The sequence below is a fragment of the Hyperolius riggenbachi genome, chromosome 10, assembly GCF_040937935.1.
Source record: "Hyperolius riggenbachi isolate aHypRig1 chromosome 10, aHypRig1.pri, whole genome shotgun sequence".
Classification (NCBI taxonomy): Eukaryota; Metazoa; Chordata; class Amphibia; order Anura; family Hyperoliidae; genus Hyperolius; species Hyperolius riggenbachi.
In genome coordinates this window covers 273597707-273620190 of record NC_090655.1, presented here as the reverse complement: position 1 = coordinate 273620190, position 22484 = coordinate 273597707, and the positions used below count along the sequence as shown (strand labels likewise).

The 22484-nt window shown below is 45.8% G+C and overlaps 1 protein-coding gene across 1 annotated transcript in view; it reads right to left on the bottom strand.

Annotated features, from left to right (window-relative positions):
* LOC137537209 (uncharacterized) overlaps positions 1-22484 on the bottom strand; it is a 240790-nt gene that overhangs the window by 186253 nt on the left and 32053 nt on the right. Inside the window, 1 exon segment of the mRNA XM_068259314.1 lies at positions 22242-22391. Within this exon segment, the coding sequence (XP_068115415.1) occupies positions 22242-22391 (150 nt within the window).

Genomic DNA, 22484 nt, shown 5'->3' with positions numbered 1-22484 from the left:
CTATAGCTGATACACTCCCATACCACAAGCCCTGCACTCACTATAGCTGATACACTCCCATACCACAAGCCCTGCACTCACTATAGCTGATACACTCCCATACCACAAGCCCTGAACTCACTATAGCTGATACACTCCCATACCACAAGTCCTGCACTCACTATAGCTGATACACTCCCATACCACAAGCCCTGCACTCACTATAGCTGATACACTCCCATACCACAAGCCCTGCACTCACTATAGCTGATACACTCCCATACCACAAGCCCTGCACTCACTATAGCTGATACACTCCCATACCACAAGCCCTGCACTCACTATAGCTGATACACTCCCATACCACAAGCCCTGCACTCACTATAGCTGATACACTCCCATACCACAAGCCCTGCACTCACTATAGCTGATACACTCCCATACCACAAGCCCTGCACTCACTATAGCTGATACACTCCCATACCACAAGCCCTGCACTCACTATAGCTGATGCACTCCCATACCACAAGCCCTGCACTCACTATAGCTGATACACCCCAATACCACAAGCCCCGCACTCACTATAGCTGATACACTCCCATACCACAAGCCCTGCACTCACTATAGCTGATACACTCCCATACCACAAGCCCTGCACTCACTATAGCTGATACACTCCCATACCACAAGCCCTGAACTCACTATAGCTGATACACTCCCATACCACAAGTCCTGCACTCACTATAGCTGATACACTCCCATACCACAAGCCCTGCACTCACTATAGCTGATACACTCCCATACCACAAGCCCTGCACTCACTATAGCTGATACACTCCCATACCACAAGCCCTGCACTCACTATAGCTGATACACTCCCATACCACAAGCCCTGCACTCACTATAGCTGATACACTCCCATACCACAAGCCCTGCACTCACTATAGCTGATACACTCCCATACCACAAGCCCTGCACTCACTATAGCTGATACACTCCCATACCACAAGCCCTGCACTCACTATAGCTGATACACTCCCATACCACAAGCCCTGCACTCACTATAGCTGATACACTCCCATACCACAAGCCCTGCACTCACTATAGCTGATACACTCCCATACCACAAGCCCTGCACTCACTATAGCTGATACACTCCCATACCACAAGCCCTGAAATCACTATAGCTGATACACTCCCATACCACAAGCCCTGCACTCACTATAGCTGATACACTCCCATACCACAAGCCCTGCACTCACTATAGCTGATACTCTCCCATGCCACAAGCCCTGCACCCACTATAGCTGATACACTCCCATACCACAAGCCCTGCACTCACTATAGCTGATACACCCCCATACCACATGCCCTGCACTCACTATAACTGATACACTCTATACCACAAGTTCTGCACTCACTATAGCAGATACACCCCCATACCACAAGCCTTGCACTCACTATAGCTGATACACCCCCATACCACAAGCCCTGCACTCACTATAGCTGATACACTCTATACCACAAGCCCTGCACTCACTATAGCTGATACACCCCCATACCACAAGCCCCGCACTCACTATAGCTGATACACCCCCCCTACCACAAGCCCTGCACTCACTATTGATGATACACTCCCATACCACAAGCCATTCTGTGCTCACATCAATACCTAACTACCTATCCGGGGGGGAGGGGGGATATATATCAAAAACAATCACAGTTACACCATCAGCTACCTCTGCATAAGTACAAGGATTGTCTGTACTATTATGTTTCCCTAGTTACTTTCTGGTAAGCTACCAACACCTCAGTGTGACACCTTACCTGGACAGTCCTACACTAGCTGGCAGCATGCCTATGTACTATGCCCAGAGCTTGCAGCACCTCCCCCGCCTCCTGTCATGCCCTAACTGACATTAGTGGTCCAGTCTGAGCATAGCACATGGCACAGGTACAGAGGCATGTTACCAGGTAGAGGAGTCACCAGATAAGGGGTCACATTGATGAATGGTTGTTGGTTAGCTTACTTGGCTACGGCAGTAAATGTCACTAAGGATCCCTGTATTTGCACAGAAGCATTAGGCAGTGTTTTCCTGAATGAAGCATTCCCTGGTTGGGATGTACACAATGACTTCATATGTGACATTATGCAGCTTGTGCTGGAGGAGAACTGATTATTATTGAAAGATCCTTTTACCAGCAGGTGAGGGGTGCCTCCATGGGGGCGGCATGTGCTCCAGCTTATGCCTGTATACATCATAGGCGACAGATAGGGATGGGAGATGCGAAGATTTCCAAGGTGATGGAAATTTACAGTGTTTGAAAATGGGCCAATCGTATCCCACCTCATCGTTATTTGACTGGTCCAATTTCAAGCTGCATAAATTAACATAATAAGTTTGCTGAATTTTGCATCAGCTCAGAATTATTTGCATGTCATTGACCATCACCAGTGACAGACTACAGACTGGCAATGTAACGGAGAGCTCTGACTACAAACACTGAGCTTACACTGGCCTCATTCATTATAACAATACAGTTTATACAGTATACAGTAGGATGAAAAAGTTTGGGACACCTTGTTAATCGCCGTGATTTTCCCGTATAAATCGTTGGTTGTTATGATAAAAAAATGTCATTTAAATATATCATATAGGAGACACACACAGTGATATTTGAAAGGTGAAATGACGTTTATTGGATTTACAGAAAGTGTGCAATAATTTTTTTAAATAAAATTAAGCAGATGCATAAATTTGGGCATTGTTGTCATTTTATTGATTCCAAAACCTTTAGAACTAATTATTGGAACTTAAATTGGCTTGGTAAGGTCAGTGACCTTGACCTACATACACAGGGGAATCCAAATTATGAGAAGAGTATTTATGGGAGTCCATTGTAAGTTTCCCTCCTCTTTTAATTTTCTCTGAAGAGTAGCAACATGGGGGTCTCAAAACAACTCTCAAATAACCTGAAGACAAAGATTGTTCCCCATCATGGTTTAGGGGAAGGATACAGAAAGCTGTCCCAGAGATTTCAGCTGTTGTTTCCACAGTTAGGAACATATTGAAGTAATGGAAGACCACAGGCTCAGTTCAAGTTAAGACTCAAAGTGGCAGACCAAGAAAAATTTTGTATAAACAGAAGCAACGAAGGGTGAGACAATCAGGGGCAACCCACAGACCAGCACCAAAGACCTACAACATCATCTTGCTGCAGATGGAGTCACTGTGCATCGTTCAACCATTCTCCGCACTTTACACAAGGAGATGCAGTATGCAAGAGTGATGCAGAGGATGTCCACAGCACAAACAGAGCTGCTTGAGGTATGCTAAAGAACGTTTGAACAAGCCAGCTTCATTGTGGAATTTTTGGGCATAACAAGGGGTATTATGCATGGAGGAAAAACAACACATCATTCCAAGAAAAATACCTGCTACCTACAGTAAAATATGGTGGTAGATCCATCATGCTGTGGGGCTGCGTGGCCAGTGCAGGGACTGAGAATGTTATCAAAGTTGAGGGACGCATGGATTCCACTCAGTATCAGCAGATTCTGGAGACCAATGTCCAGGAATCAGTGACAAAGCTGAAGCTGCACCGGGGCTCGATCTTTCAACAAGACAACGACCCTAAACACTTCTTAAAATCCACTAAGGCATTCATGCAGAGGAACAAGTACAATGTTCTGGAATGGCCATCTCAGTCCTCAGACCTGAATATAATTAAAAACTGTGCTGTGAGTTAAAGAAAGCTGTCCATGCTCGGAAGCCATCAAACCTGAATGAACTAGAGATGTTTTGTAAAGAGGAATGGTCCAAAATACCTTCAACCAGAATCCAGACTCTAATTGGAACCTACAGGAAGCGTTTAGAAGCTGTAATTTCTACAAAAAGAGGATCAACTAAATATTGATTTCATTTCTTTTTTGTGGTGCCCAAATTTATGCACCTGCCTAATTTTGGTTAAACAATTGTTGCACACTTTCTGTAAATCCAATAAACTTAATTTCACTTCTCAAATATCACTGTGTGTGTCTCCTATATGATATATTTAACTGACATTTTTTTATCGTAACAACCAACGATTTACACAGGAATATCATGACAATTATACAAGGCTGCCCAAACTTTCGCATCCTACTGTATTTCCATTCTAATAGGATTTACTTTGTTACATAACAGAATCATTTCCAGCAAAAACTTCCCACATTTGTCTATAGCAGTGATTGTAACACATATAACAATAACCTGTCCCCCTCTCCACCCCAGAATTCCTGTATCTCACCTCCAGCCCAAACACCTGTATCCAATCATCTCCTAATTTACTTTTGGGCTGCAGCACTGAGACATTGGGGTGACTGTAACACATATAACAATAACCTGCCCCCCTCTCCACTCCAGAATTCCTGTATCTCACCTCCAGCCCAAACACCTGTATCCAATCATCTGCTTCTAATTTACATCTGGGGTGCAGCACTGAGGCATTGGGGTGTCTATAGCAGTGATTGTAACAAATAATAACCTGTCCCCCTCTCCACCCCAGAATTCCTGCATCTCACCTCAAGCCCAAACTCCTGTATCCAATCAGCTCCTTCTAATTTACATTTGGGGTGCAGCACTGAGGCATTGGGGTGTCTATAGCAGTGACTGTAACACATATAACAATTACCTGTCCCCCTCTCCACCCCAGAATTCCTGTACTTCCCCTCCAGCCCAAACACCTGTATCCAATCATCTCCTAATTTACATTTGGGGTGCAGCACTGAGGCATTGGGGTGCCTATAGCAGTGACTGTAACACATATAACAATTACCTGTCCCCCTCTCCACCCCAGAATTCCTGTATCTCACCTCCAGCCCAAACACCTGTATCCAATCATCTCCTTCTAATTTACATTTGGGGTACAGCACTGAGGCATTGGGGTGTCTATAGCAGTGATTGTAACACATATAACAATAACCTGCCCCCCTCTCCACCCCAGAATTCCTGTATCTCACCTCCAGCCCAAACACCTGTATCCAATCATCTCCTTCTAATTTACATTTGGGGTACAGCACTGAGGCATTGGGGTGTCTATAGCAGTGATTGTAACACATATAACAATAACCTGTCCCCCTCTCCACCCCAGAATTCCTGTACTTCCCCTCCAGCCCAAACACCTGTATCCAATCATCTCCTAATTTACATTTGGGGTGCAGCACTGAGGCATTGGGGTGCCTATAGCAGTGACTGTAACACATATAACAATTACCTGTCCCCCTCTCCACCCCAGAATTCCTGTATCTCACCTCCAGCCCAATCACCTGTATCCAATCATCTCCTTCTAATTTACATTTGGGGTGCAGCACTGAGGCATTGGGGTGTCTATAGCAGTGACTGTAACACATATAACAATAACCTGTCCCCCTCTCCACCCCAGAATTCCTGCATCTCACCTCAACCTCAAACACCTGTATCCAATCATCTCCTTCTAATTTACATTTGGGGTGCAGCACTGAGGCATTGGGGTGTATCTGCATAATTTGTACTGGAGTATAATATGACCTGGCAATACATCTGACTTCTAAATTCTTAACTTTTGCTGCTATCATATTTATAGTATTATCATGTAAAATAACAATACAGATCTAGAACGTTACCCCTAAAATTATGTAGAGAAATCAGGAGATCCCTGGAAGAATCCGTCCCAGTCACAGCGATCCAATCTCTCTGAATATCAGTCCTGTGTGTGTCCAGCGTAACATTGCTGAAAGATAAATCCCTCTCTGCTTATCTCACTGGACTTTGTGCTTTCTGCTCACATCTCTTGGAGTTTTCGGAATACACAGTCATATGACAAAGTGTGGCAACCCCTCTCAGCCTAATAATTACCTCTACTGTCAACAGAAAAGATAGCAGCGTGCCTTTCATGTCCTAGCAGCATCTGTGCACTGGGGAGTTTTCTCAAGAAACGTTTTAGGGAAGCAGTATTTCGTTGTATGAAATTAAATATGAAAAAGCGGCAGTGCAAAAGTTTGGCAACCTTTGTAATGTTGCTGATTTGAATGCATGTTGCTGCTCAATACTCATTACTGGCCACGCCAAATTGTTTGAGATGGTTTGTTAAAGCGGATCCGAGAAGAAAAAATAAATATAGCAAGTAACTTGTCTATATATCCTGTCTAAAGTTTAGATGTTTTACACAGCAAATCTAGCTGAAAACATCTTCAACAGTATATGATTAATTCTTCGTGGGATACAATGAGTGCAGCCATGTTTTGCTTGTCATGACTCATCATCAACACAGGCAAATCTCCACCCCTCAGCCTGTGATACCTCCACTCCCATCTCTGCCCCCTTGCCTCTGAAATCACTGTATATACTATATAGGGGAGGAGTGTATACAGGGGTCTAGTCCTGGGAAAAGAAGTGAGTGGACTCACCCGGAGAATTCCTGCGCCGCGCGCACGCCAAAAATGGGTGTGGTCAAGCACCCCGTGGGCGTGGTCATGGGTGGGGCCAAATATACATGACCTTAGCAGTGATGTAAAAGGTCTGCCGAAGAAGTTTGAGCTCTGCCGTAGTGAACCCCCCAAAAATAGATGTAATCTGACAGCATTTCACCAAAAAGACACAATCTGGTAAAAGTTCCTCCAAAATACAGATAATATGGAAGTGGTTCCCCCAAAATAGACAATGTGGCAGCAGCAGTTCCACCAACATACACATAATTTGGAAGCAGTTCCCCAAAATACGCGAAACCTGGCAGCGGATCACCCAAAATACACGTAACACCCAAAGGACATATAATCTGGCAGCAGTGGTCCCCCAATCATACACAATCTGGCAGCAGTTCCCTAAAATACACGTAATCTGGCAGCAGCCGTTCCCCTAACATACACATAATCTGGCAGCTGTTCCCCAAAATACATAACAGCGATTCCACAAAAATGCAGATAATCTGACAGCAGTTCCCCCAAAATAGGTACCCCCAGCATAGGTAGCCAGGTCTATAGGTGTCCCCAGTATAAGTAGCCATGAGTATAGTAGTCCCCAGTATATGTAGCCAGAGGTATAGTTGCCTAGTATATGTAGCCAGGGGTATATGTGCCCAGTATATGTAGCCAGGGGTATATGTGGCCAGTATATGTAGCCAGGGGTATATGTCCCAGTATATGTAGCCAGGGGTATATGTGCCCAGTATATGTAGCCAGTGGGATATGTCCCCAGTATATGTAGTCAGGGGTATATGAGCCCAGTATATATAGCCAGGGGTATATGTGCCCAGTATATGTAGCCAGGGGTATATATGCCCAGTATATGTAGCCAGGGGTATATATGCCCAGTATATGTTGCCAGGGGTATATATGCCCAGTATATGTAGCCAGGGGTATATATGCCCAGTATATGTAGGCAGGGGTATATGTGCCCAGTATATGTAGGCAGGGGTATATGTGCCCAGTATATGTAGCCAGGGGTATATATGCCCAGTATATGTAGGCAGGGGTATATGTCCCCAGTATATGTAGGCAGGGGTATATGTGCCCAGTATATGTAGGCAGGTGTATCTGTCCCCAGTATATGTAGGCAGGGGTATATGTGCCCAGGTAGCCAGGGGTATATGTCCCCAGTATATGTAGGCAGGGGTATATGTCCCCAGTATATGTAGGCAGGGGTATATGTCCCCAGTATATGTAGGCAGGTGTATATGTCCCCAGTATATGTAGGCAGGTGTATATGTCCCCAGTATATGTAGGCAGGTGTAAATGTCCCCAGTATATGTAGCCAGGTGTACAGTGGCCCCCAGTATATGTAGCCAGGTGTATAGTGGCCCCCAGTATTTGTAGCCAGGTGTTTATTGGCCCCCAGTATATGTAGCCAGGTGTTTAGTGGCCCCCAGTATATGTAGCCAGGTGTTTAGTGGCCCCCAATATATGTAGCCAGGGGTATATGTGCCCAGTATATGTAGCCAGGTGTTTAGTGGCCCCCAGTATATGTAGCCAGGTGTTTAGTGGCCCCCAGTATATGTAGCCAGGTGTATAGTGGCCCCCAGTATATGTAGCCAGGTGTATAGTGGCCCCCAGTATATGTAGCCAGGTGTATAGTGGCCCCCAGTATATGTAGCCAGGTGTATAGTGGCCCCCAGTATATGTAGCCAGGTGTATAGTGGCCCCCAGTCTATGTAGCCAGGTGTTTAGTGGCCCCCAGTATATGTAGCCAGGTGTTTAGTGGCCTCCAGTATATGTAGCCAGGTGTTAATTGGCCCCCAGTATATGTAGCCAGGGGTATATGTGCCCACTATATGTAGCCAAGTGTATAGTGGCCCCCAGTATATGTAGCCAGGTGTTTAGTGGCCCCCAGTATATGTAGCCAGGTGTATAGTGGCCCCCAGTATATGTAGCCAGGTGTATAGTGGCCCCCAGTATATGTAGCCAGGTGTATAGTGGCCCCCAGTATATGTAGCCAGGTGTTTAGTGGCCCCCAGTATATGTAGCCAGGTGTATAGTGGCCCCCAGTATATGTAGCCAGGTGTATAGTGGCCCCAGTATATGTAGCCAGGTATATAGTGGCCCCCAGTATATGTAGCCAGCTGCCCCCCCCCCCCCCTGGAGGGGAGCAGCGCAGCAGAGAGGAGCATTGTGCGCAGCGTGGGGAAGGGCGGACGTCCCCCCCCCCCCCCCTCCCTCACCTTGGGGCTCCTCTCCCTGGCTCTCCCCTCCATAAAGATGCGGCGGTGGCTGGCGGCGGTGACTGGCAGCGGCATCGGTGGGCGGGACTTACCTCCTCCAGTGTTCCGGGTGGCCTCTGTGCGTGCCGCTACTCTGGTCTAGTGAAGACCAGAGCAGCGGCACGCACAGCGTCCACCCGGAACACTGGAGGAGGTAAGTTCCACCCACCGATGCCGCTGCCAGTCACCGCCGCCAGCCACCGCCGCATCTTTATGGAGGGGAGAGCCAGGGAGAGGAGCCCCAAGGTGAGGGAGGGGGGGGAAACGTCCGCCATTCCCCACGCTGCGCACAATGCTCCTCTCTGCTGCGCTGCTCCCCTCCAGGGTGCTAGGGGGGACGGCGTTCACTGTCCAAAAAAAGTAAGTGAACGCCGCCCCCCCGCGTTCACGCAGGACTCGACCCGAGTGTATATATTTATACTGTATATAAGCAGTGTATGGGGAGAGTAGTAGCCCCAGTAAAGATGTCATTGTTGCCCCAGTGACTGAGTATAGGGTAGTACAGTTGTCCCTCCCCTGTAACTGTCGCAATGTCCCGCTTCCAGCCGCTACTCTGACCGCATATCAAAGTGACCCGCTGCGCCGTTATGACAGGACAGCAGGTCGCCAATCAGCATGCATAAAGGAAGATTTCCTGTATGTGCGCTAATAGGCGAGCCGCTGTCCTGTCATAGCGGTGCAGCGGGTCGCTTTGATATGCGGTCAGAGTAGCGGCTGACGACGGGAGATTGAGATAATGCAGGGGAATCAGCTGCCTGCCTGGATGCTAATACACACTGCCCATGGCCCCCCCTGACAGCGGCTTCCCGCCTCTGCTCCAGCCTCCACCAATCAGCAGCTTCCTGCCTCTGCTCCAGCCGGGATCGCCTCCACCAATCAGTGGCTTCCTGCCTCCACCAGTCAGTGCACAGTGGGGCAGGCAAATGTAAATAAAGATATGTGACGTGCCTCCTCGCCAAAGCTCAGCCCCATGATGAACTGCAAGCGCCGAGGTGCTGGAAGAGCTGGGGGTGCGGCTCTAGTAGTTTATTCGTTTATTGAGTAATTTATATAATAAAAATAAGCATTTGGTAGGAAGAATGCCCCCGGAAATATATGTAAGGGGCACAAAAAATGAAGCCCGCAAAAGTTTGTCTCAGATCCACTTTAAGGCTAGAACTTCATAGACAGATGTGTCCACTAAATTACCGACTTGTGCGGTAAATACCTCAACAAATGTCAATAAATGTCAATTCATAAAGCCTACAGCAAGCGGTAAAGCTATTAACCCTCCTGGCGGTTTGTAAAAATCCGCCAGGGGGCAGCAAATAGGTTTTTTTTTTTAAATTTTTTTTTTTTCATGTAGCGAGACGAGGTCTCGCTACATGATAGCCGCTGCTCGGCGGCATCCCCCCAGCCCCTCCGATCGCCGCCGGCGATCGGAGATCAAGAGATCCCGTTCAAAGAACGGGATCTCTTGGAGGGCTTCCCCCGTCGCCATGGCGACGGGGCGGGATGACGTCACCGACGTCATCGACGTCGTGACGTCAAAGGGGACTCCGATCCACCCCACGGCGCTGCCTGGCACTGATTGGCCAGGCAGCGCACGGGGTCTGGGAGGGGGGGCAGCTGCGGCGACGCGTATAGCGGCGGATCGGCGGGTAGCGGCGGCGATCGGACACTGCACGCAGCTAGCAAAGTGCTAGCTGCGTGCAGCAAAAAAAAATTTATACAAATCGGCCCAGCGGGGCCTGAGCGGTGCCTCCCGGCGGCATAGCCCGTGCTCAGCTCAGCACGGGCTTACCGCCAGGGAGGTTAAGCAATACCGCTTGCTTTAAAGTGGAGCAAAGAATGCAGAGTTTGTGCTGGGAGCCATGACTCACACGCAGAAGCAGAGGCAGCTGTGACTGACAGGAGCAGGGAGCCAATAGAAACAGCCCTTGTTCTCCTGCAAGTCTGACTGATGGAATCTGATAGGACCTGCAGCCTTCCCCGGAGGGACAAGCTTTTTAAAAACTCCAGGCAGCAGCAGAGCGAGATTGGAAACAAGCCAGGCATCCACTGAATACCTTAGGCTGTGTGTCTGTCTAACTTCTTGGGTTCCTGTTAGAAGCTAGTGGGGAAAATCACCCAAGCGGGACATGTGTAAAGTTTCTTGGAAGTTAATCTAAGCTGTGGCAATTAAATAGAATAGAAAGTAGAAGACTAATAGACAGATTCAGAGCAGGTTCAGAGCAAGCAGAGACAGTATAACAAAACGTGTACATCTAAAGGGATGTCGGGATGCCTTGCAATGCCTTCACTGCACGGAACAGCTTGTAACAAGCTGTTACCACAATGGTTTTTTTCAATGGGCTTTGGTAATTTACAGCACCTGTGAAAAGGTTTATGAATTAGCACACAAAAGTCGAAAATAAAGAATGTGGTATTTTTCTTTTGTATGCACAGCTTTTTATGAATTGACCCTATTGTGGCCAATTGCAAGCTATGTTTCTCTAAAGGTGGCCATACACATATAGATTTGCAGCAGATTCGACCATCAGATACATTTCTGTCAGATGCCTGTCAAGTCGAATCTGACAGGAATCTGATGTGTGCCACACTCTAGGAACATATTTCCAATAGATTTCAGAACGAAAACTATTTGAAATCGATCTAAATGCATTATTGAACCATTAGATCCAATGCAACTCTATGGACCACTGCAGCAGATCTACCTAGATTTTCCATCCTGTCAGATAGATCAAATCGATCAAAACCGATCGAAATTGGCCACAAATCGATCGAATGGAGAATTTGATAGAATCAATTTCTGATCGATCAATTGATTCTATAAAATCAATCAATTGATCAATGGCTGAAATCGACCAGTGTGTGGGCCCCTTTAGACTATCCTCTGAAGAGTGACAGCAGGACATCCTCAAAGCAACTCTCCAAAGATCTGAAAACAAACATTATTCTGTATCATTGCTTAAGGGAAGGCAACAAAAAGTTATCTCATAGGTAGAGTTGGGCCGAACGGTTCGCCGGCGAACGTGGTTCGCGCGAACGTAGGTGGTTCGCGTGCGGGTACCGCACGCGAACCTTTTGCGGAAGAAGTTCGGTTCGCCCCATAATGCACTGAGGGTCAACTTTGACCCTCTACATCACAGTCAGCAGGCCCAGTGTAGCCAATTAGGCTACACTAGCCCCTGGAGCCCCACCCCCCCTTATATAAGGCAGGCAGCGGCGGCCATTACGGCCACTCGTGTGCCTGCATTAGTGAGAGTAGGGCGAGCTGCTGCAGTCTCTCATATAGGGAAAGATTAGTTAGGCTTAACTTCTTCCTGGCTGCATACCTGTTCTGTTCAGTGAGCCCTCAGCCCACTGCATACCTGTACTGTGATCCTGCCACTGCATACCTGTTCAGTGATCCTGCCACTGCATACCTGTTCAGTGATCCTGCCACTGCATACCTGTTCTGTTCAGTGAGCCCTCAGCCCACTGCATACCTGTACTGTGATCCTGCCACTCCATACCTGTTCAGTGATCCTGCCACTGCATACCTGTTCTGTTCAGTGAGCCCTCAGCCCACTGCATACCTGTACTGTGATCCTGCCACTGCATACCTGTTCAGTGATCCTGCCACTGCATACCTGTTCAGTGATCCTGCCACTGCATACCTGTTCTGTTCAGTGAGCCCTCAGCCCACTGCATACCTGTACTGTGATCCTGCCACTCCATACCTGTTCAGTGATCCTGCCACTCCATACCTGTTCAGTGATCCTGCCACTGCATACCTGTTCTGTTCAGTGAGCCCTCAGCCCACTGCATACCTGTACTGTGATCCTGCCACTCCATACCTGTTCAGTGATCCTGCCACTGCATACCTGTTCAGTGATCCTGCCACTGCATACCTGAGTGTCTCGGGGGGCACACAAAAGATAATAAGGTCGTTGCTTCATTGTGGTCAGACCAAATTTGATCAGCTGGACAGTCACTGGTCTGTCATTCAGCTACATCAGCCAGGCCGACCATATGGGCTGTAAAGCCACCAAAACCTGCACTCTCGCCATGGTGCGCACCAGTCCAGCACGGCCGTCACTAGTACAAACAGCTGTTTGCGGTGCGTTACACGGTGAGTTTGGTGTGTCAGTGTGAAGCAGTACCTTAATTACACTACCTGATTGATGTATACACATGCAAGATGTTTTAAAGCACTTTAGGCCTGTCATTTAGCATTCAATGTGATTTCTGCCCTTAAAACGCTGCTTTGCGTCAAATCCAGATTTTTCCCGGGGACTTTTGGCGTGTATCCCACTCCGCCATGCCCCCCTCCAGGTGTTAGACCCCTTGAAACATCTTTTCCATCACTTTTGTGGCCAGCATAATTATTTTTTTTTTTTTCAAAGTTCGCATCCCCATTGAAGTCTATTGCGGTTCGCGAACTTTAACGCGAACCGAACGTTCCGCGAAAGTTCACGAACCCGGTTCGCGAACCTAAAATCGGAGGTTCGGCCCAACTCTACTCATAGGTTTAAACTGTCAGTGCCAACTGCAAGGAATATAATCAGGAAATGGAAGGCCACAGGCACAGTTGCTGATAAACTCAGGTCTGGCAGGCCAAGAAAACTACAGAAGTTGTATATGTGGAGGATTGTGAAAATGCTTACAGACAACCCACAGATCACCTCCAAAACCTGCAACAGCATCTTGCTGCAGATGGTGTATCTGTACATCATTCTACCATTGAGGGCAAATCTTACAAATAAGGCCTCGTTCACATTTGCGTTTTGGCAAGTAAACGGACCGGATCCTGATCGGATCCTGACCTGATCCTGATCAGAACCGTACGGTTCCGATCCGGATCCGATCCGTTTGTATCATGCATGCATCAGGCTGCCATCCGGATCCGTGGGCAAAAAATAGTGAAATTTAAATAAAGAAATGTTGGGACCAGCAGAAGGTGCACCTGGTGCACCTGTAGAATCAGGTTCCTCCGCTGTAGGCCTCACCTCCACCTCCGACATTCTGCCAAACAGCTCCAGCACGTCTGTCACTGCTGCTCCACTCCAGACATGCTTGGCCCATGTGTCCCCATCCGTAATGGCCGCTTGGATACGCATAGGAAGTGGGGTAGAACGTCAGGTTTTTGTAGGCAGTGTGTTCTGTGCCTTCCGTTTCCCATTGGTTTCTGTGTTCCGGATGGTGCTGTCAGGCTCAGGTCCGGCTTCGGTCCGGATGCGTGGGGCGGAGATCCGGACCCAAAAAATAGCGCATGTTGGAAAAGTGTCCGGAGTCCGGATCCGGTCCGGCTCCGTACTGTACGGAACGGACACGTGTGAACGTCCGCATAGACTTTGCACTGCTATGCGGAACGTACGTTCCGTTTGGACAGTATACGGTCCGGATCAGATCAGGAAAATTTGGACAGGGAATGCTAATATGAACCGGGCCTAACATCTGTATGGCAGAGTAATGAGAAAGAAGCCCTATCTGCACTCACACCACAAACATAATCACTTTTTATATGCAAAAGCTCAATTAGACAAGCCAAATTCATTTTTAGAAAAAAGTGGTTTGGACTGAGAAGACAAAAATTTGAGTTATTTGGTCATCACAAAAAAGCACTTTGCATGGTAGAAGAAGAACACCACATTCCAAGAAAAACACCTGCTACCTACTGTGAAATGTGGTGGAGGCTCCATCATGCTGTGGGGCTGTGTGGGTAGTTTAGTAACTGGAGCCCTTGCTGAAGTAACAACCCAATATCAACACACTCTGCAGGGTAATGTTCAAGCATCAGCCACAAAGCTGAAGTTACACAGGGGTTGGATATTCCACCAAGACAATGACCCGAAACACAGGTGAGAATCGACAAAGGCATTCATGCAGAGGGGAAGTACAAAGTTCTGGAATGGACGTCACAGTCCCCGGGCATCAATCTTCTAAGTACATTCAAAACAAATTTATAATAGCTGTGTTATGTGGAATAGGATTAAAAGTAGTCTCATCTGCATTAGTAGCTGTGTAAATATCTATAACGCCATCTAGTGGCATCTTAAGACACAGCTGTATCATTCTTGAGACACATCTGGCTATGTGGAGGGGGATGACTTGCACTGGGGGCACATCAGGCTACTGTGGAGGGAGCTATACTGCGTAGGGGGCTTATACGCGAGTCATTCACTTTTTCCTGGTTTCTGAGGAAAAGGTGGGTACATCATCTTATGCATGGGCCAGCTAATATACGAGTATATATGGTATTTTGTATTTACAAATTCCTTTTTTTACTAATCTGTGGGAATTTACATAGTTTGGAAAATGTACACATACTGACATTTGATTATCAGGTCAATTTGACATAGTTGATTAAAAATGGACGTCACCGGCTATTTTGTCTGCATTCCTTTCTCTCTGACCTGCTGATTTTCATAATTGTCTCAGGCAGTAGGACTTTTAAATAAATGTCTTTTAAATATTAAACCATCGAATTCTATCTATCTTTCATAACACACTCCTGATATTATGTTTCTCTACTAATTAGTTTGGAATGTGTCTGTCCTTTTCCATAAGCTATCTTTGCTTATGAGCGTATATAGGGCTTTGACCAATATACTTATTTAAATATAAAGCCGATTATATAATTCTTCTTAAAACAATGAATCATATAAGATAAAATTGCACATTACAACATAATAATTTACGACCATTTTCTATATATGTGTCTTTCTTATGAACAAATGAGTGCCCCTGATGAGGGATGAGGCAACTGCGAAACATGTAGAGCGGAGACTAGGCCAGACCAGGAAGTGAAGGGCAACGACACGAGGCAAGGCTGCGGGGAGCGAGACACTCACGCTGGACCAACAAACAGAGCTGCCCAACCAGGAGGCAGAAGGGGGAGTGCCAGTAGAAAACTCTAAGCCTGTTTATAACTAAAGATACAAGTGATGTGCACTTTTAATAAAGTTTTATTATATGAAATGGTATCATTCTATGTAAGCTGTTTTAATTTGAGGCATCCACTAATACAGCTGAGGAGTCCTTTAAGTGGCAAGACTTTGATGTGCTGGAGGTTTTCTGCGAATGAGTGTATTCTGACCAGTCTCACAGAGGTCACACCTATAGGGCGAGTCTGTTCCCCGAAGGGTGCCCGGGTAGTGGTTTGTGTTATCCCAGGACAATGTTTTGAGGATACCAGCCTATCTGAAGTCTCATATGAAGAATGCTTTTAATTGAGGACTTTTAACTATCCTGCAGATGAGCGCTTGGACTATAGGTTTTTGAGCTATTTTCAACCAAAAATAAGCGCACTCTGCATATGGTGCTTTATTTCTATATTCTACAAATAGAATATTCTACAAATATTGATTTATGTGATGTGAATGATAGTAATGGATTTGATGAGAGGAATATATATATATATATATATATATATATATATATATACATATATAGGGCTTGTAGAGCTGTCAGACACACCACACAGTTTGTTCTAAAGCTGGCCATACACTGGCCCGATTTGCCGCCGTTTCGACAGCAGATTCGATCACTGGGATCGAACCTGCTGCCAATCGTTCGCCCTACACGCCGAATTTCGATCCATTTTGTCCGATCCCGTCAATCGCTCCGTGCGCAAAATTACCGTCGATCGCCCGCGGGTAGGGAGCGCGTCGCTAGCGGCGTTCGAGTACCCGACGACCGACACAATAGAGCCGCATACATTACCTGCTCCGCCGGCACGACTACCCCCGGTCACCGCTGCTCCGTGTCCGCGCTGGTCTCCGGCATGCTTCAGTTCCTCCTGCCCGGCAGGAAGTTTAAACAGTAGAGGGCGCTCTACTGTTTAAACTTCCTGCCGGGCAGGAAGAAGGAGAGCATGCCGGGGCCGGAGACCAGAGCGGAGACGGAGCAGCGGTGACCTGGGGACTGGAGTCGCGCCGGCGGAGCAGGTAATGTATGCGGGCGGGGGGAGCGGCAGCAGCAGCACCACCACCACAACAGATTTTTAACGGTTTCAGGCTGAAATCGGTTCACAATCTGTTTGCAGTAAAGGTATCCATACGATCCCTCTCTGATCAGATTTGATCAGATAGGGATCTGTCAGTTGGTCGAATCTGATGGCAAATCGACCAGTGTATGGCTACCTTAAGACACAGAAAGAAATTTCTAAACGAATAGGCTGTTCCCAGAATGTTGTATCAAGGCACCTCAGTGGGAAATCTGTGGGAAGGAAAAAGTGTGGCAGAAAACGCTGCACAACGAGAAGAGGTGACCGGACCCTGAGGAAGATTGTGGAGAAGGACCGATTCCAGACCTTGGGGGACCTGCGGAAGCAGTGGACTGAGTCTGGAGTAAATACATCCAGAGCCACCGTGTACAGGCATGTGCAGGAAATGGGCTACAGGTGCAGAAACAGCGGCAGAAGCGCCTGAGCTGGGCTACAGAGAAGCAGCACTGGACTGCTGCTCAGTGGTCCAAAGTACTTTTTTTGGATGAAAGAAACTTTTGCATGTCATTTGGAAATCAAGGTGCCAGAGTCTGGAGGAAGACTGGGGAGAGGGAAATACCAAAATGCCTGAAGTCCAGTGTCAAGTACCCACAGTCAGTGATGGTCTGGGGTGCCATGTCAGCTGCTGGTGTTTGTCCACTGTGTTTTATCAAGGGCAGAGTCAATGCAGCTAGCTATCAGGAGATTTTGGAGCACTTCATGCTTCCATCTGCTGAAAAGCTTTATGGAGATGAAGATTTCATTTTTCAGCACGACCTGGCACCTGCTCACAGTGCCAAAACCACTGGTAAATGGTTTACTGACCATGGTATTGCTGTGCTCAATTGGCCTGCCAACTCTCCTGACCTGAACCCCATAGAGAATCTGTGGGATATTGTGAAGAGAAAGTTGAGAGACGCAAGACCCAACACTCTGGATGAGCTTAAGGCCGCTATCGAAGCATCCTGGGCCTCCATAACACCTGAGCAGTGCCACAGGCTGATTGCCTCCATGCCACGCCGCATTGAAGCAGTCATTTCTGCAAAAGGATTCCCGACCAAGTATTGAGTGCATAACTGAACATAATTATTTGAAGGTTGACTTTTTTTTGTCTTAAAAACACTTTTCTTTTATTGGTCGGATGAAATATGCTAATTTTTTGAGATAGGAATTTTGGGTTTTCATGAGCTGTATGCCAAAATCATCAATATTAAAAACAAGAAAAGGCTTGAACTACTTCAGTTGTGTGTAATGAATCTAAAATATATGAAAGTCTAATGTTTATCAGTACATTACAGAAAATAATGAACTTTATCATAATATGTTAATTTTTTGAAAAGGACATATATATATATATATATATATATATATATATATATATATATATTTATATTAACGGGAACGGGGTAAGGGTTGCGTTTTGCCCTCTGGGGTGGGCTTGTAGAGCTGTCAGACACACCACACAGTTTGTTCTAAGTTCGCCAACACCTTTATTTACACACTTGCAAGACTATTTACACTATTTACAAAAGTAAACTAAAGTCCTAGCCGTCCGGCTGCTAACTAATTACCTAATGGATTACCTAACGTAAACAAAGCAAATGTGGCTATCTAGCACACTAAAGAAAACAAAACTACTGCACTGACACAAAAATACCTGTTTTATTTTCTCTGATCTCACAGAGCAGACCTGCAGACTCCTGCTCTCTCACAAGCAGCTCACAAGAGTGAGCAGCTGTCTGCCTATTTTTCCCTTCCTTTTGGGCTGGTTCACATGGATGTCTGCGCGGCGTCGCGTTTGATGACGCGCGGCGGCTGCACGGTCAGGCTTTCAGCAGCCTTCGCGTCGCGTTCGGATGCTGTCGCATTTTTTCTTCCCCTAGCGGGACATTACCCGTCGCGGTTGGCCGCCCCTGGAAGCTACATGTAGCTTCCAGGGGCACCTCGAACGCAAGCGAAAATCGGGACCCGAACGCCGCGTTCATATAAACGCGTGCAAAAGCTCGGTGCAAACGCTCTTATTCACTTGAATGGGAGCGTTTAATGCGACGTTCCGAATGCTTGCGGTAAAAGCTCCGCAAGTGTCCGTCTGAACCAGCCCTTAAAGACGAGCTGTCAGCCATACTATCTCAGAAAAAAACCCACATATATAGGTAGATAAATACTTGCTCTACTTACATAACATATGTATTGCACTGTCGTTTTGATTTTAGTGATTTTTCTACAGTAAAAAAAGAGAAAATCCTTTTTAGCATTTTCAAATTTAAGTGTATTTTGAAGCCAATCCTGATGTCATTTCCTCCCTGCGTGATTGTGTATGCATTGCCCGCCCGCCTCCACTATAGAAAGTGCACTGTCTGAGCATGAGAAATACTGGCACATCAGAAAGGAACAGAGGTGTGGGAGGGGAAAACAAGAGGGAAAGAGGCTTCAGCCAATCAGGCTGCATTAGTTATAAATCTCACATGGATGTCTCACATGGATGAGAATAAATCTCGCTTCAGAGCTCATATTTAGCAGGGGCACTAGTGCCCCTGCTAAACCGCCACATACACGCCGCTGAACGGGGGTCCCTTCACCCCCAAACCCCCCACTGCGACACTTGGTTGCAGGCTTGGTCGCTCCTGGAGGCAGGGCTAACGGCTGCAGCCCTGCCTCCATTCGCGTCTATCAGCCGCGCATCGCCGCCTCTCCCCCGCCCCTCTCAGTGAAGGAAGACTGAGAGAGGCGGGGGAGAGGCGGAGATACGCGCTGACAGACGCGCGTGAGGCAGGGCTGCGGCGGTTATCCCTGCCCCAATGCGGAAGCGCTCCCCCGCATTACGGAGGGGATTTGGGGGGACAGGGACCCCCGTTAAGCCGCGGGATAGCGGCGTTTTAGCAGGGGCACACGTGCCCCTGCTATATATGAGGTCTGAAGCGAGATCTATTCTCGCTTCAGACTCTCTTTAAGTCTGAGGAGAGATAGAGCAGCAAAAAAGGACAACCCAGCATGCCCTGCAACTTCCTTTGTGTACCAGATTTTGTATGTACCAAATAAGAGTCAGGTAAACTGGGGAATGATCATTTATCAACAAGAAAAGTAATAGTGATTTTAACTTTTGGATTGCCTGGTCTGCATCCTTATGACTTGTTTACCAGATAAAAATAAAGGATTGATTTTGATCTTATGCCTGACAGTTACACTTTAACTGACCTCTCAGGTCAGGTCCAGTTGCATTAATTAAGCAAACATGCCTGCATAATAGTGAGACCTGGGAAAAAAGCATCTCCCCTCCAGCACTTTTCCCATTAACTCTTTCTTCACACTGTCACTACATATATATGTTACGGCCAGAACCCGAAGTGTGGCCACTTCTAGTTCTGGCCGGCCACTTCGGGTTCTGGCCGGCCAATATGCGAAGTGGCCGCAGCGCTGCGGCCAATGTGAGAAATGTAATGTTTACAGCCGTCTCGCCCGGCCAAATTGATGACAAACTTGCTTAATTTAATGAAATGTAGCCGGCGGCAATGTCATAGAATAGATGAAGCCGCCGGCTTTCGCGCACTGCCTCTCCCCGATCCCCCCTCCCTCCTCTCGCCGCCTCCCATTACAATACGTAGCAGCCGGGCGGGGACATGCAGCCGGAGAGTCGTTCGTCGCAGCAGGGGCAGCAGAGCGGGGGAGGCTGCAGACATCGCTTCTGCCAGCACCCGCTCTGCAGGAACGGCAGGATTCCCCTGCCGCGACGAACGACTCTCTCTACATTTCATTAAAATTAAGCAAGTTTGTCATCAATTTGGCCGCGGCGAGACGGCGTCAACAAAACATTTCTCACATTGGCCGCAGCGCTGCGGCCACTTCGCATATTGGCCGGCCAGAACCCGAAGTGGCCGGCCAGAACTAGAAGTGGCCACACTTCGGGTTCTGGCCGTAACATATATAACTATACATATATATACAGGTTTGATTCCCAGCCAGGGTCCAAAATCTGCAAGGAGTTTGTATGTTCTCCCTGTGTCTGTGTGGGTTTCCTCTGGGCACTCCGGTTTCCTCCCACATTCCATAAACATACAGCTAAGTTCATTGGCCTAGACTACGATACATACATTACAGGATACATACACAGACATATGACTATGGTAAGGATTAGATTGTTAAATCCTCTGAGGGACAGGTTTGTCATATATAGTTAGTGACGAGCCTGTATATGCTAAATATATATATACATACATACATATATACATACATACATATATACATACATACATATATACATACATACATATATACATACATACATATATACATACATACATATATACATACATATATATATACATACATATATATATACATACATATATATATACATACATATATATATACATACATATATATATACATACATATATATATACATACATATATATATACATACATATATATATACATACATATATATATACATACATATATATATACATACATATATATATACATACATATATATATACATACATATATATATACATACATATATATATACATACATATATATATACATACATATATATATACATACATATATATATACATACATATATATATACATACATATATATATACATACATATATATATACATACATATATATATATACATACATATATATATACATACATATATATATACATACATATATATATACATACATATATATATACATACATATATATATACATACATATATATATACATACATATATATATACATACATATATATATACATACATATATATATACATACATATATATATACATACATATATATATACATACATATATATATACATACATATATATATACATACATACATATATATATACATACATATATATATACATACATATATATATACATACATATATATATACATACATACATATATATATACATACATATATATATACATACATATATATATACATACATACATATATATATACATACATATATATATACATACATATATATATACATACATACATATATACATACATACATATATACATACATACATACATACATACATACATACATACATACATACATACATACATACATACATACATACATACATACATACATACATACATACATACATACATATATATATATATATATATATATATATATATATATATATATATATATATATATATATATACTGTGTTTTCCCGAAAATAAGACACTGTCTTATATTATTTTTTCCCTCAAAATATGTGCTAGGGCTTATTTTTGGGGAGGTCTTATATTTTGTGGGGGTAGCGAAAAATTGTGTATAGCCAGATCCCCCTAGTCTATGGCCAGATTCCCCCTTAACTAGAGCCAGACCAGACCCACCTAATGTACAGCCAGATTTCCCCCCCCCCCCCCCTTGTTTATTGCCAGATCCTTATCCCCTTAGTGTATAACTAGATTCCCCAATGTATAGGTAAACCCCCCCCTCCGTTTATGGCCAGACACCCCCTTAATAGCCAGATAACCTCCCCTCCCCGCATAGCCAGATCCCATAAATCCCCCTCCCACCACCGCTTCCCCCATGGCCGCTTTACCTCATGCCAGCCCCCTTCTTCAGAAAGTCGGATCCGCATGCTCATAGACAGACCCCCGGCAGCATAATTCAAACCGCAGATCAGCGGGGCAGTCAGAGCTTCAGTGTAACAGTACTTCCGTATGCAGGAAGTAAACAGAGATGCCACTTCCTGTATACGGAGGCGCTGTTACGCTGAATCTGCAGCTGCCTTCACCGCAGATCCCAGCTGATCTGCGGTTTGAATTGCCGTCTGACTGAGCAC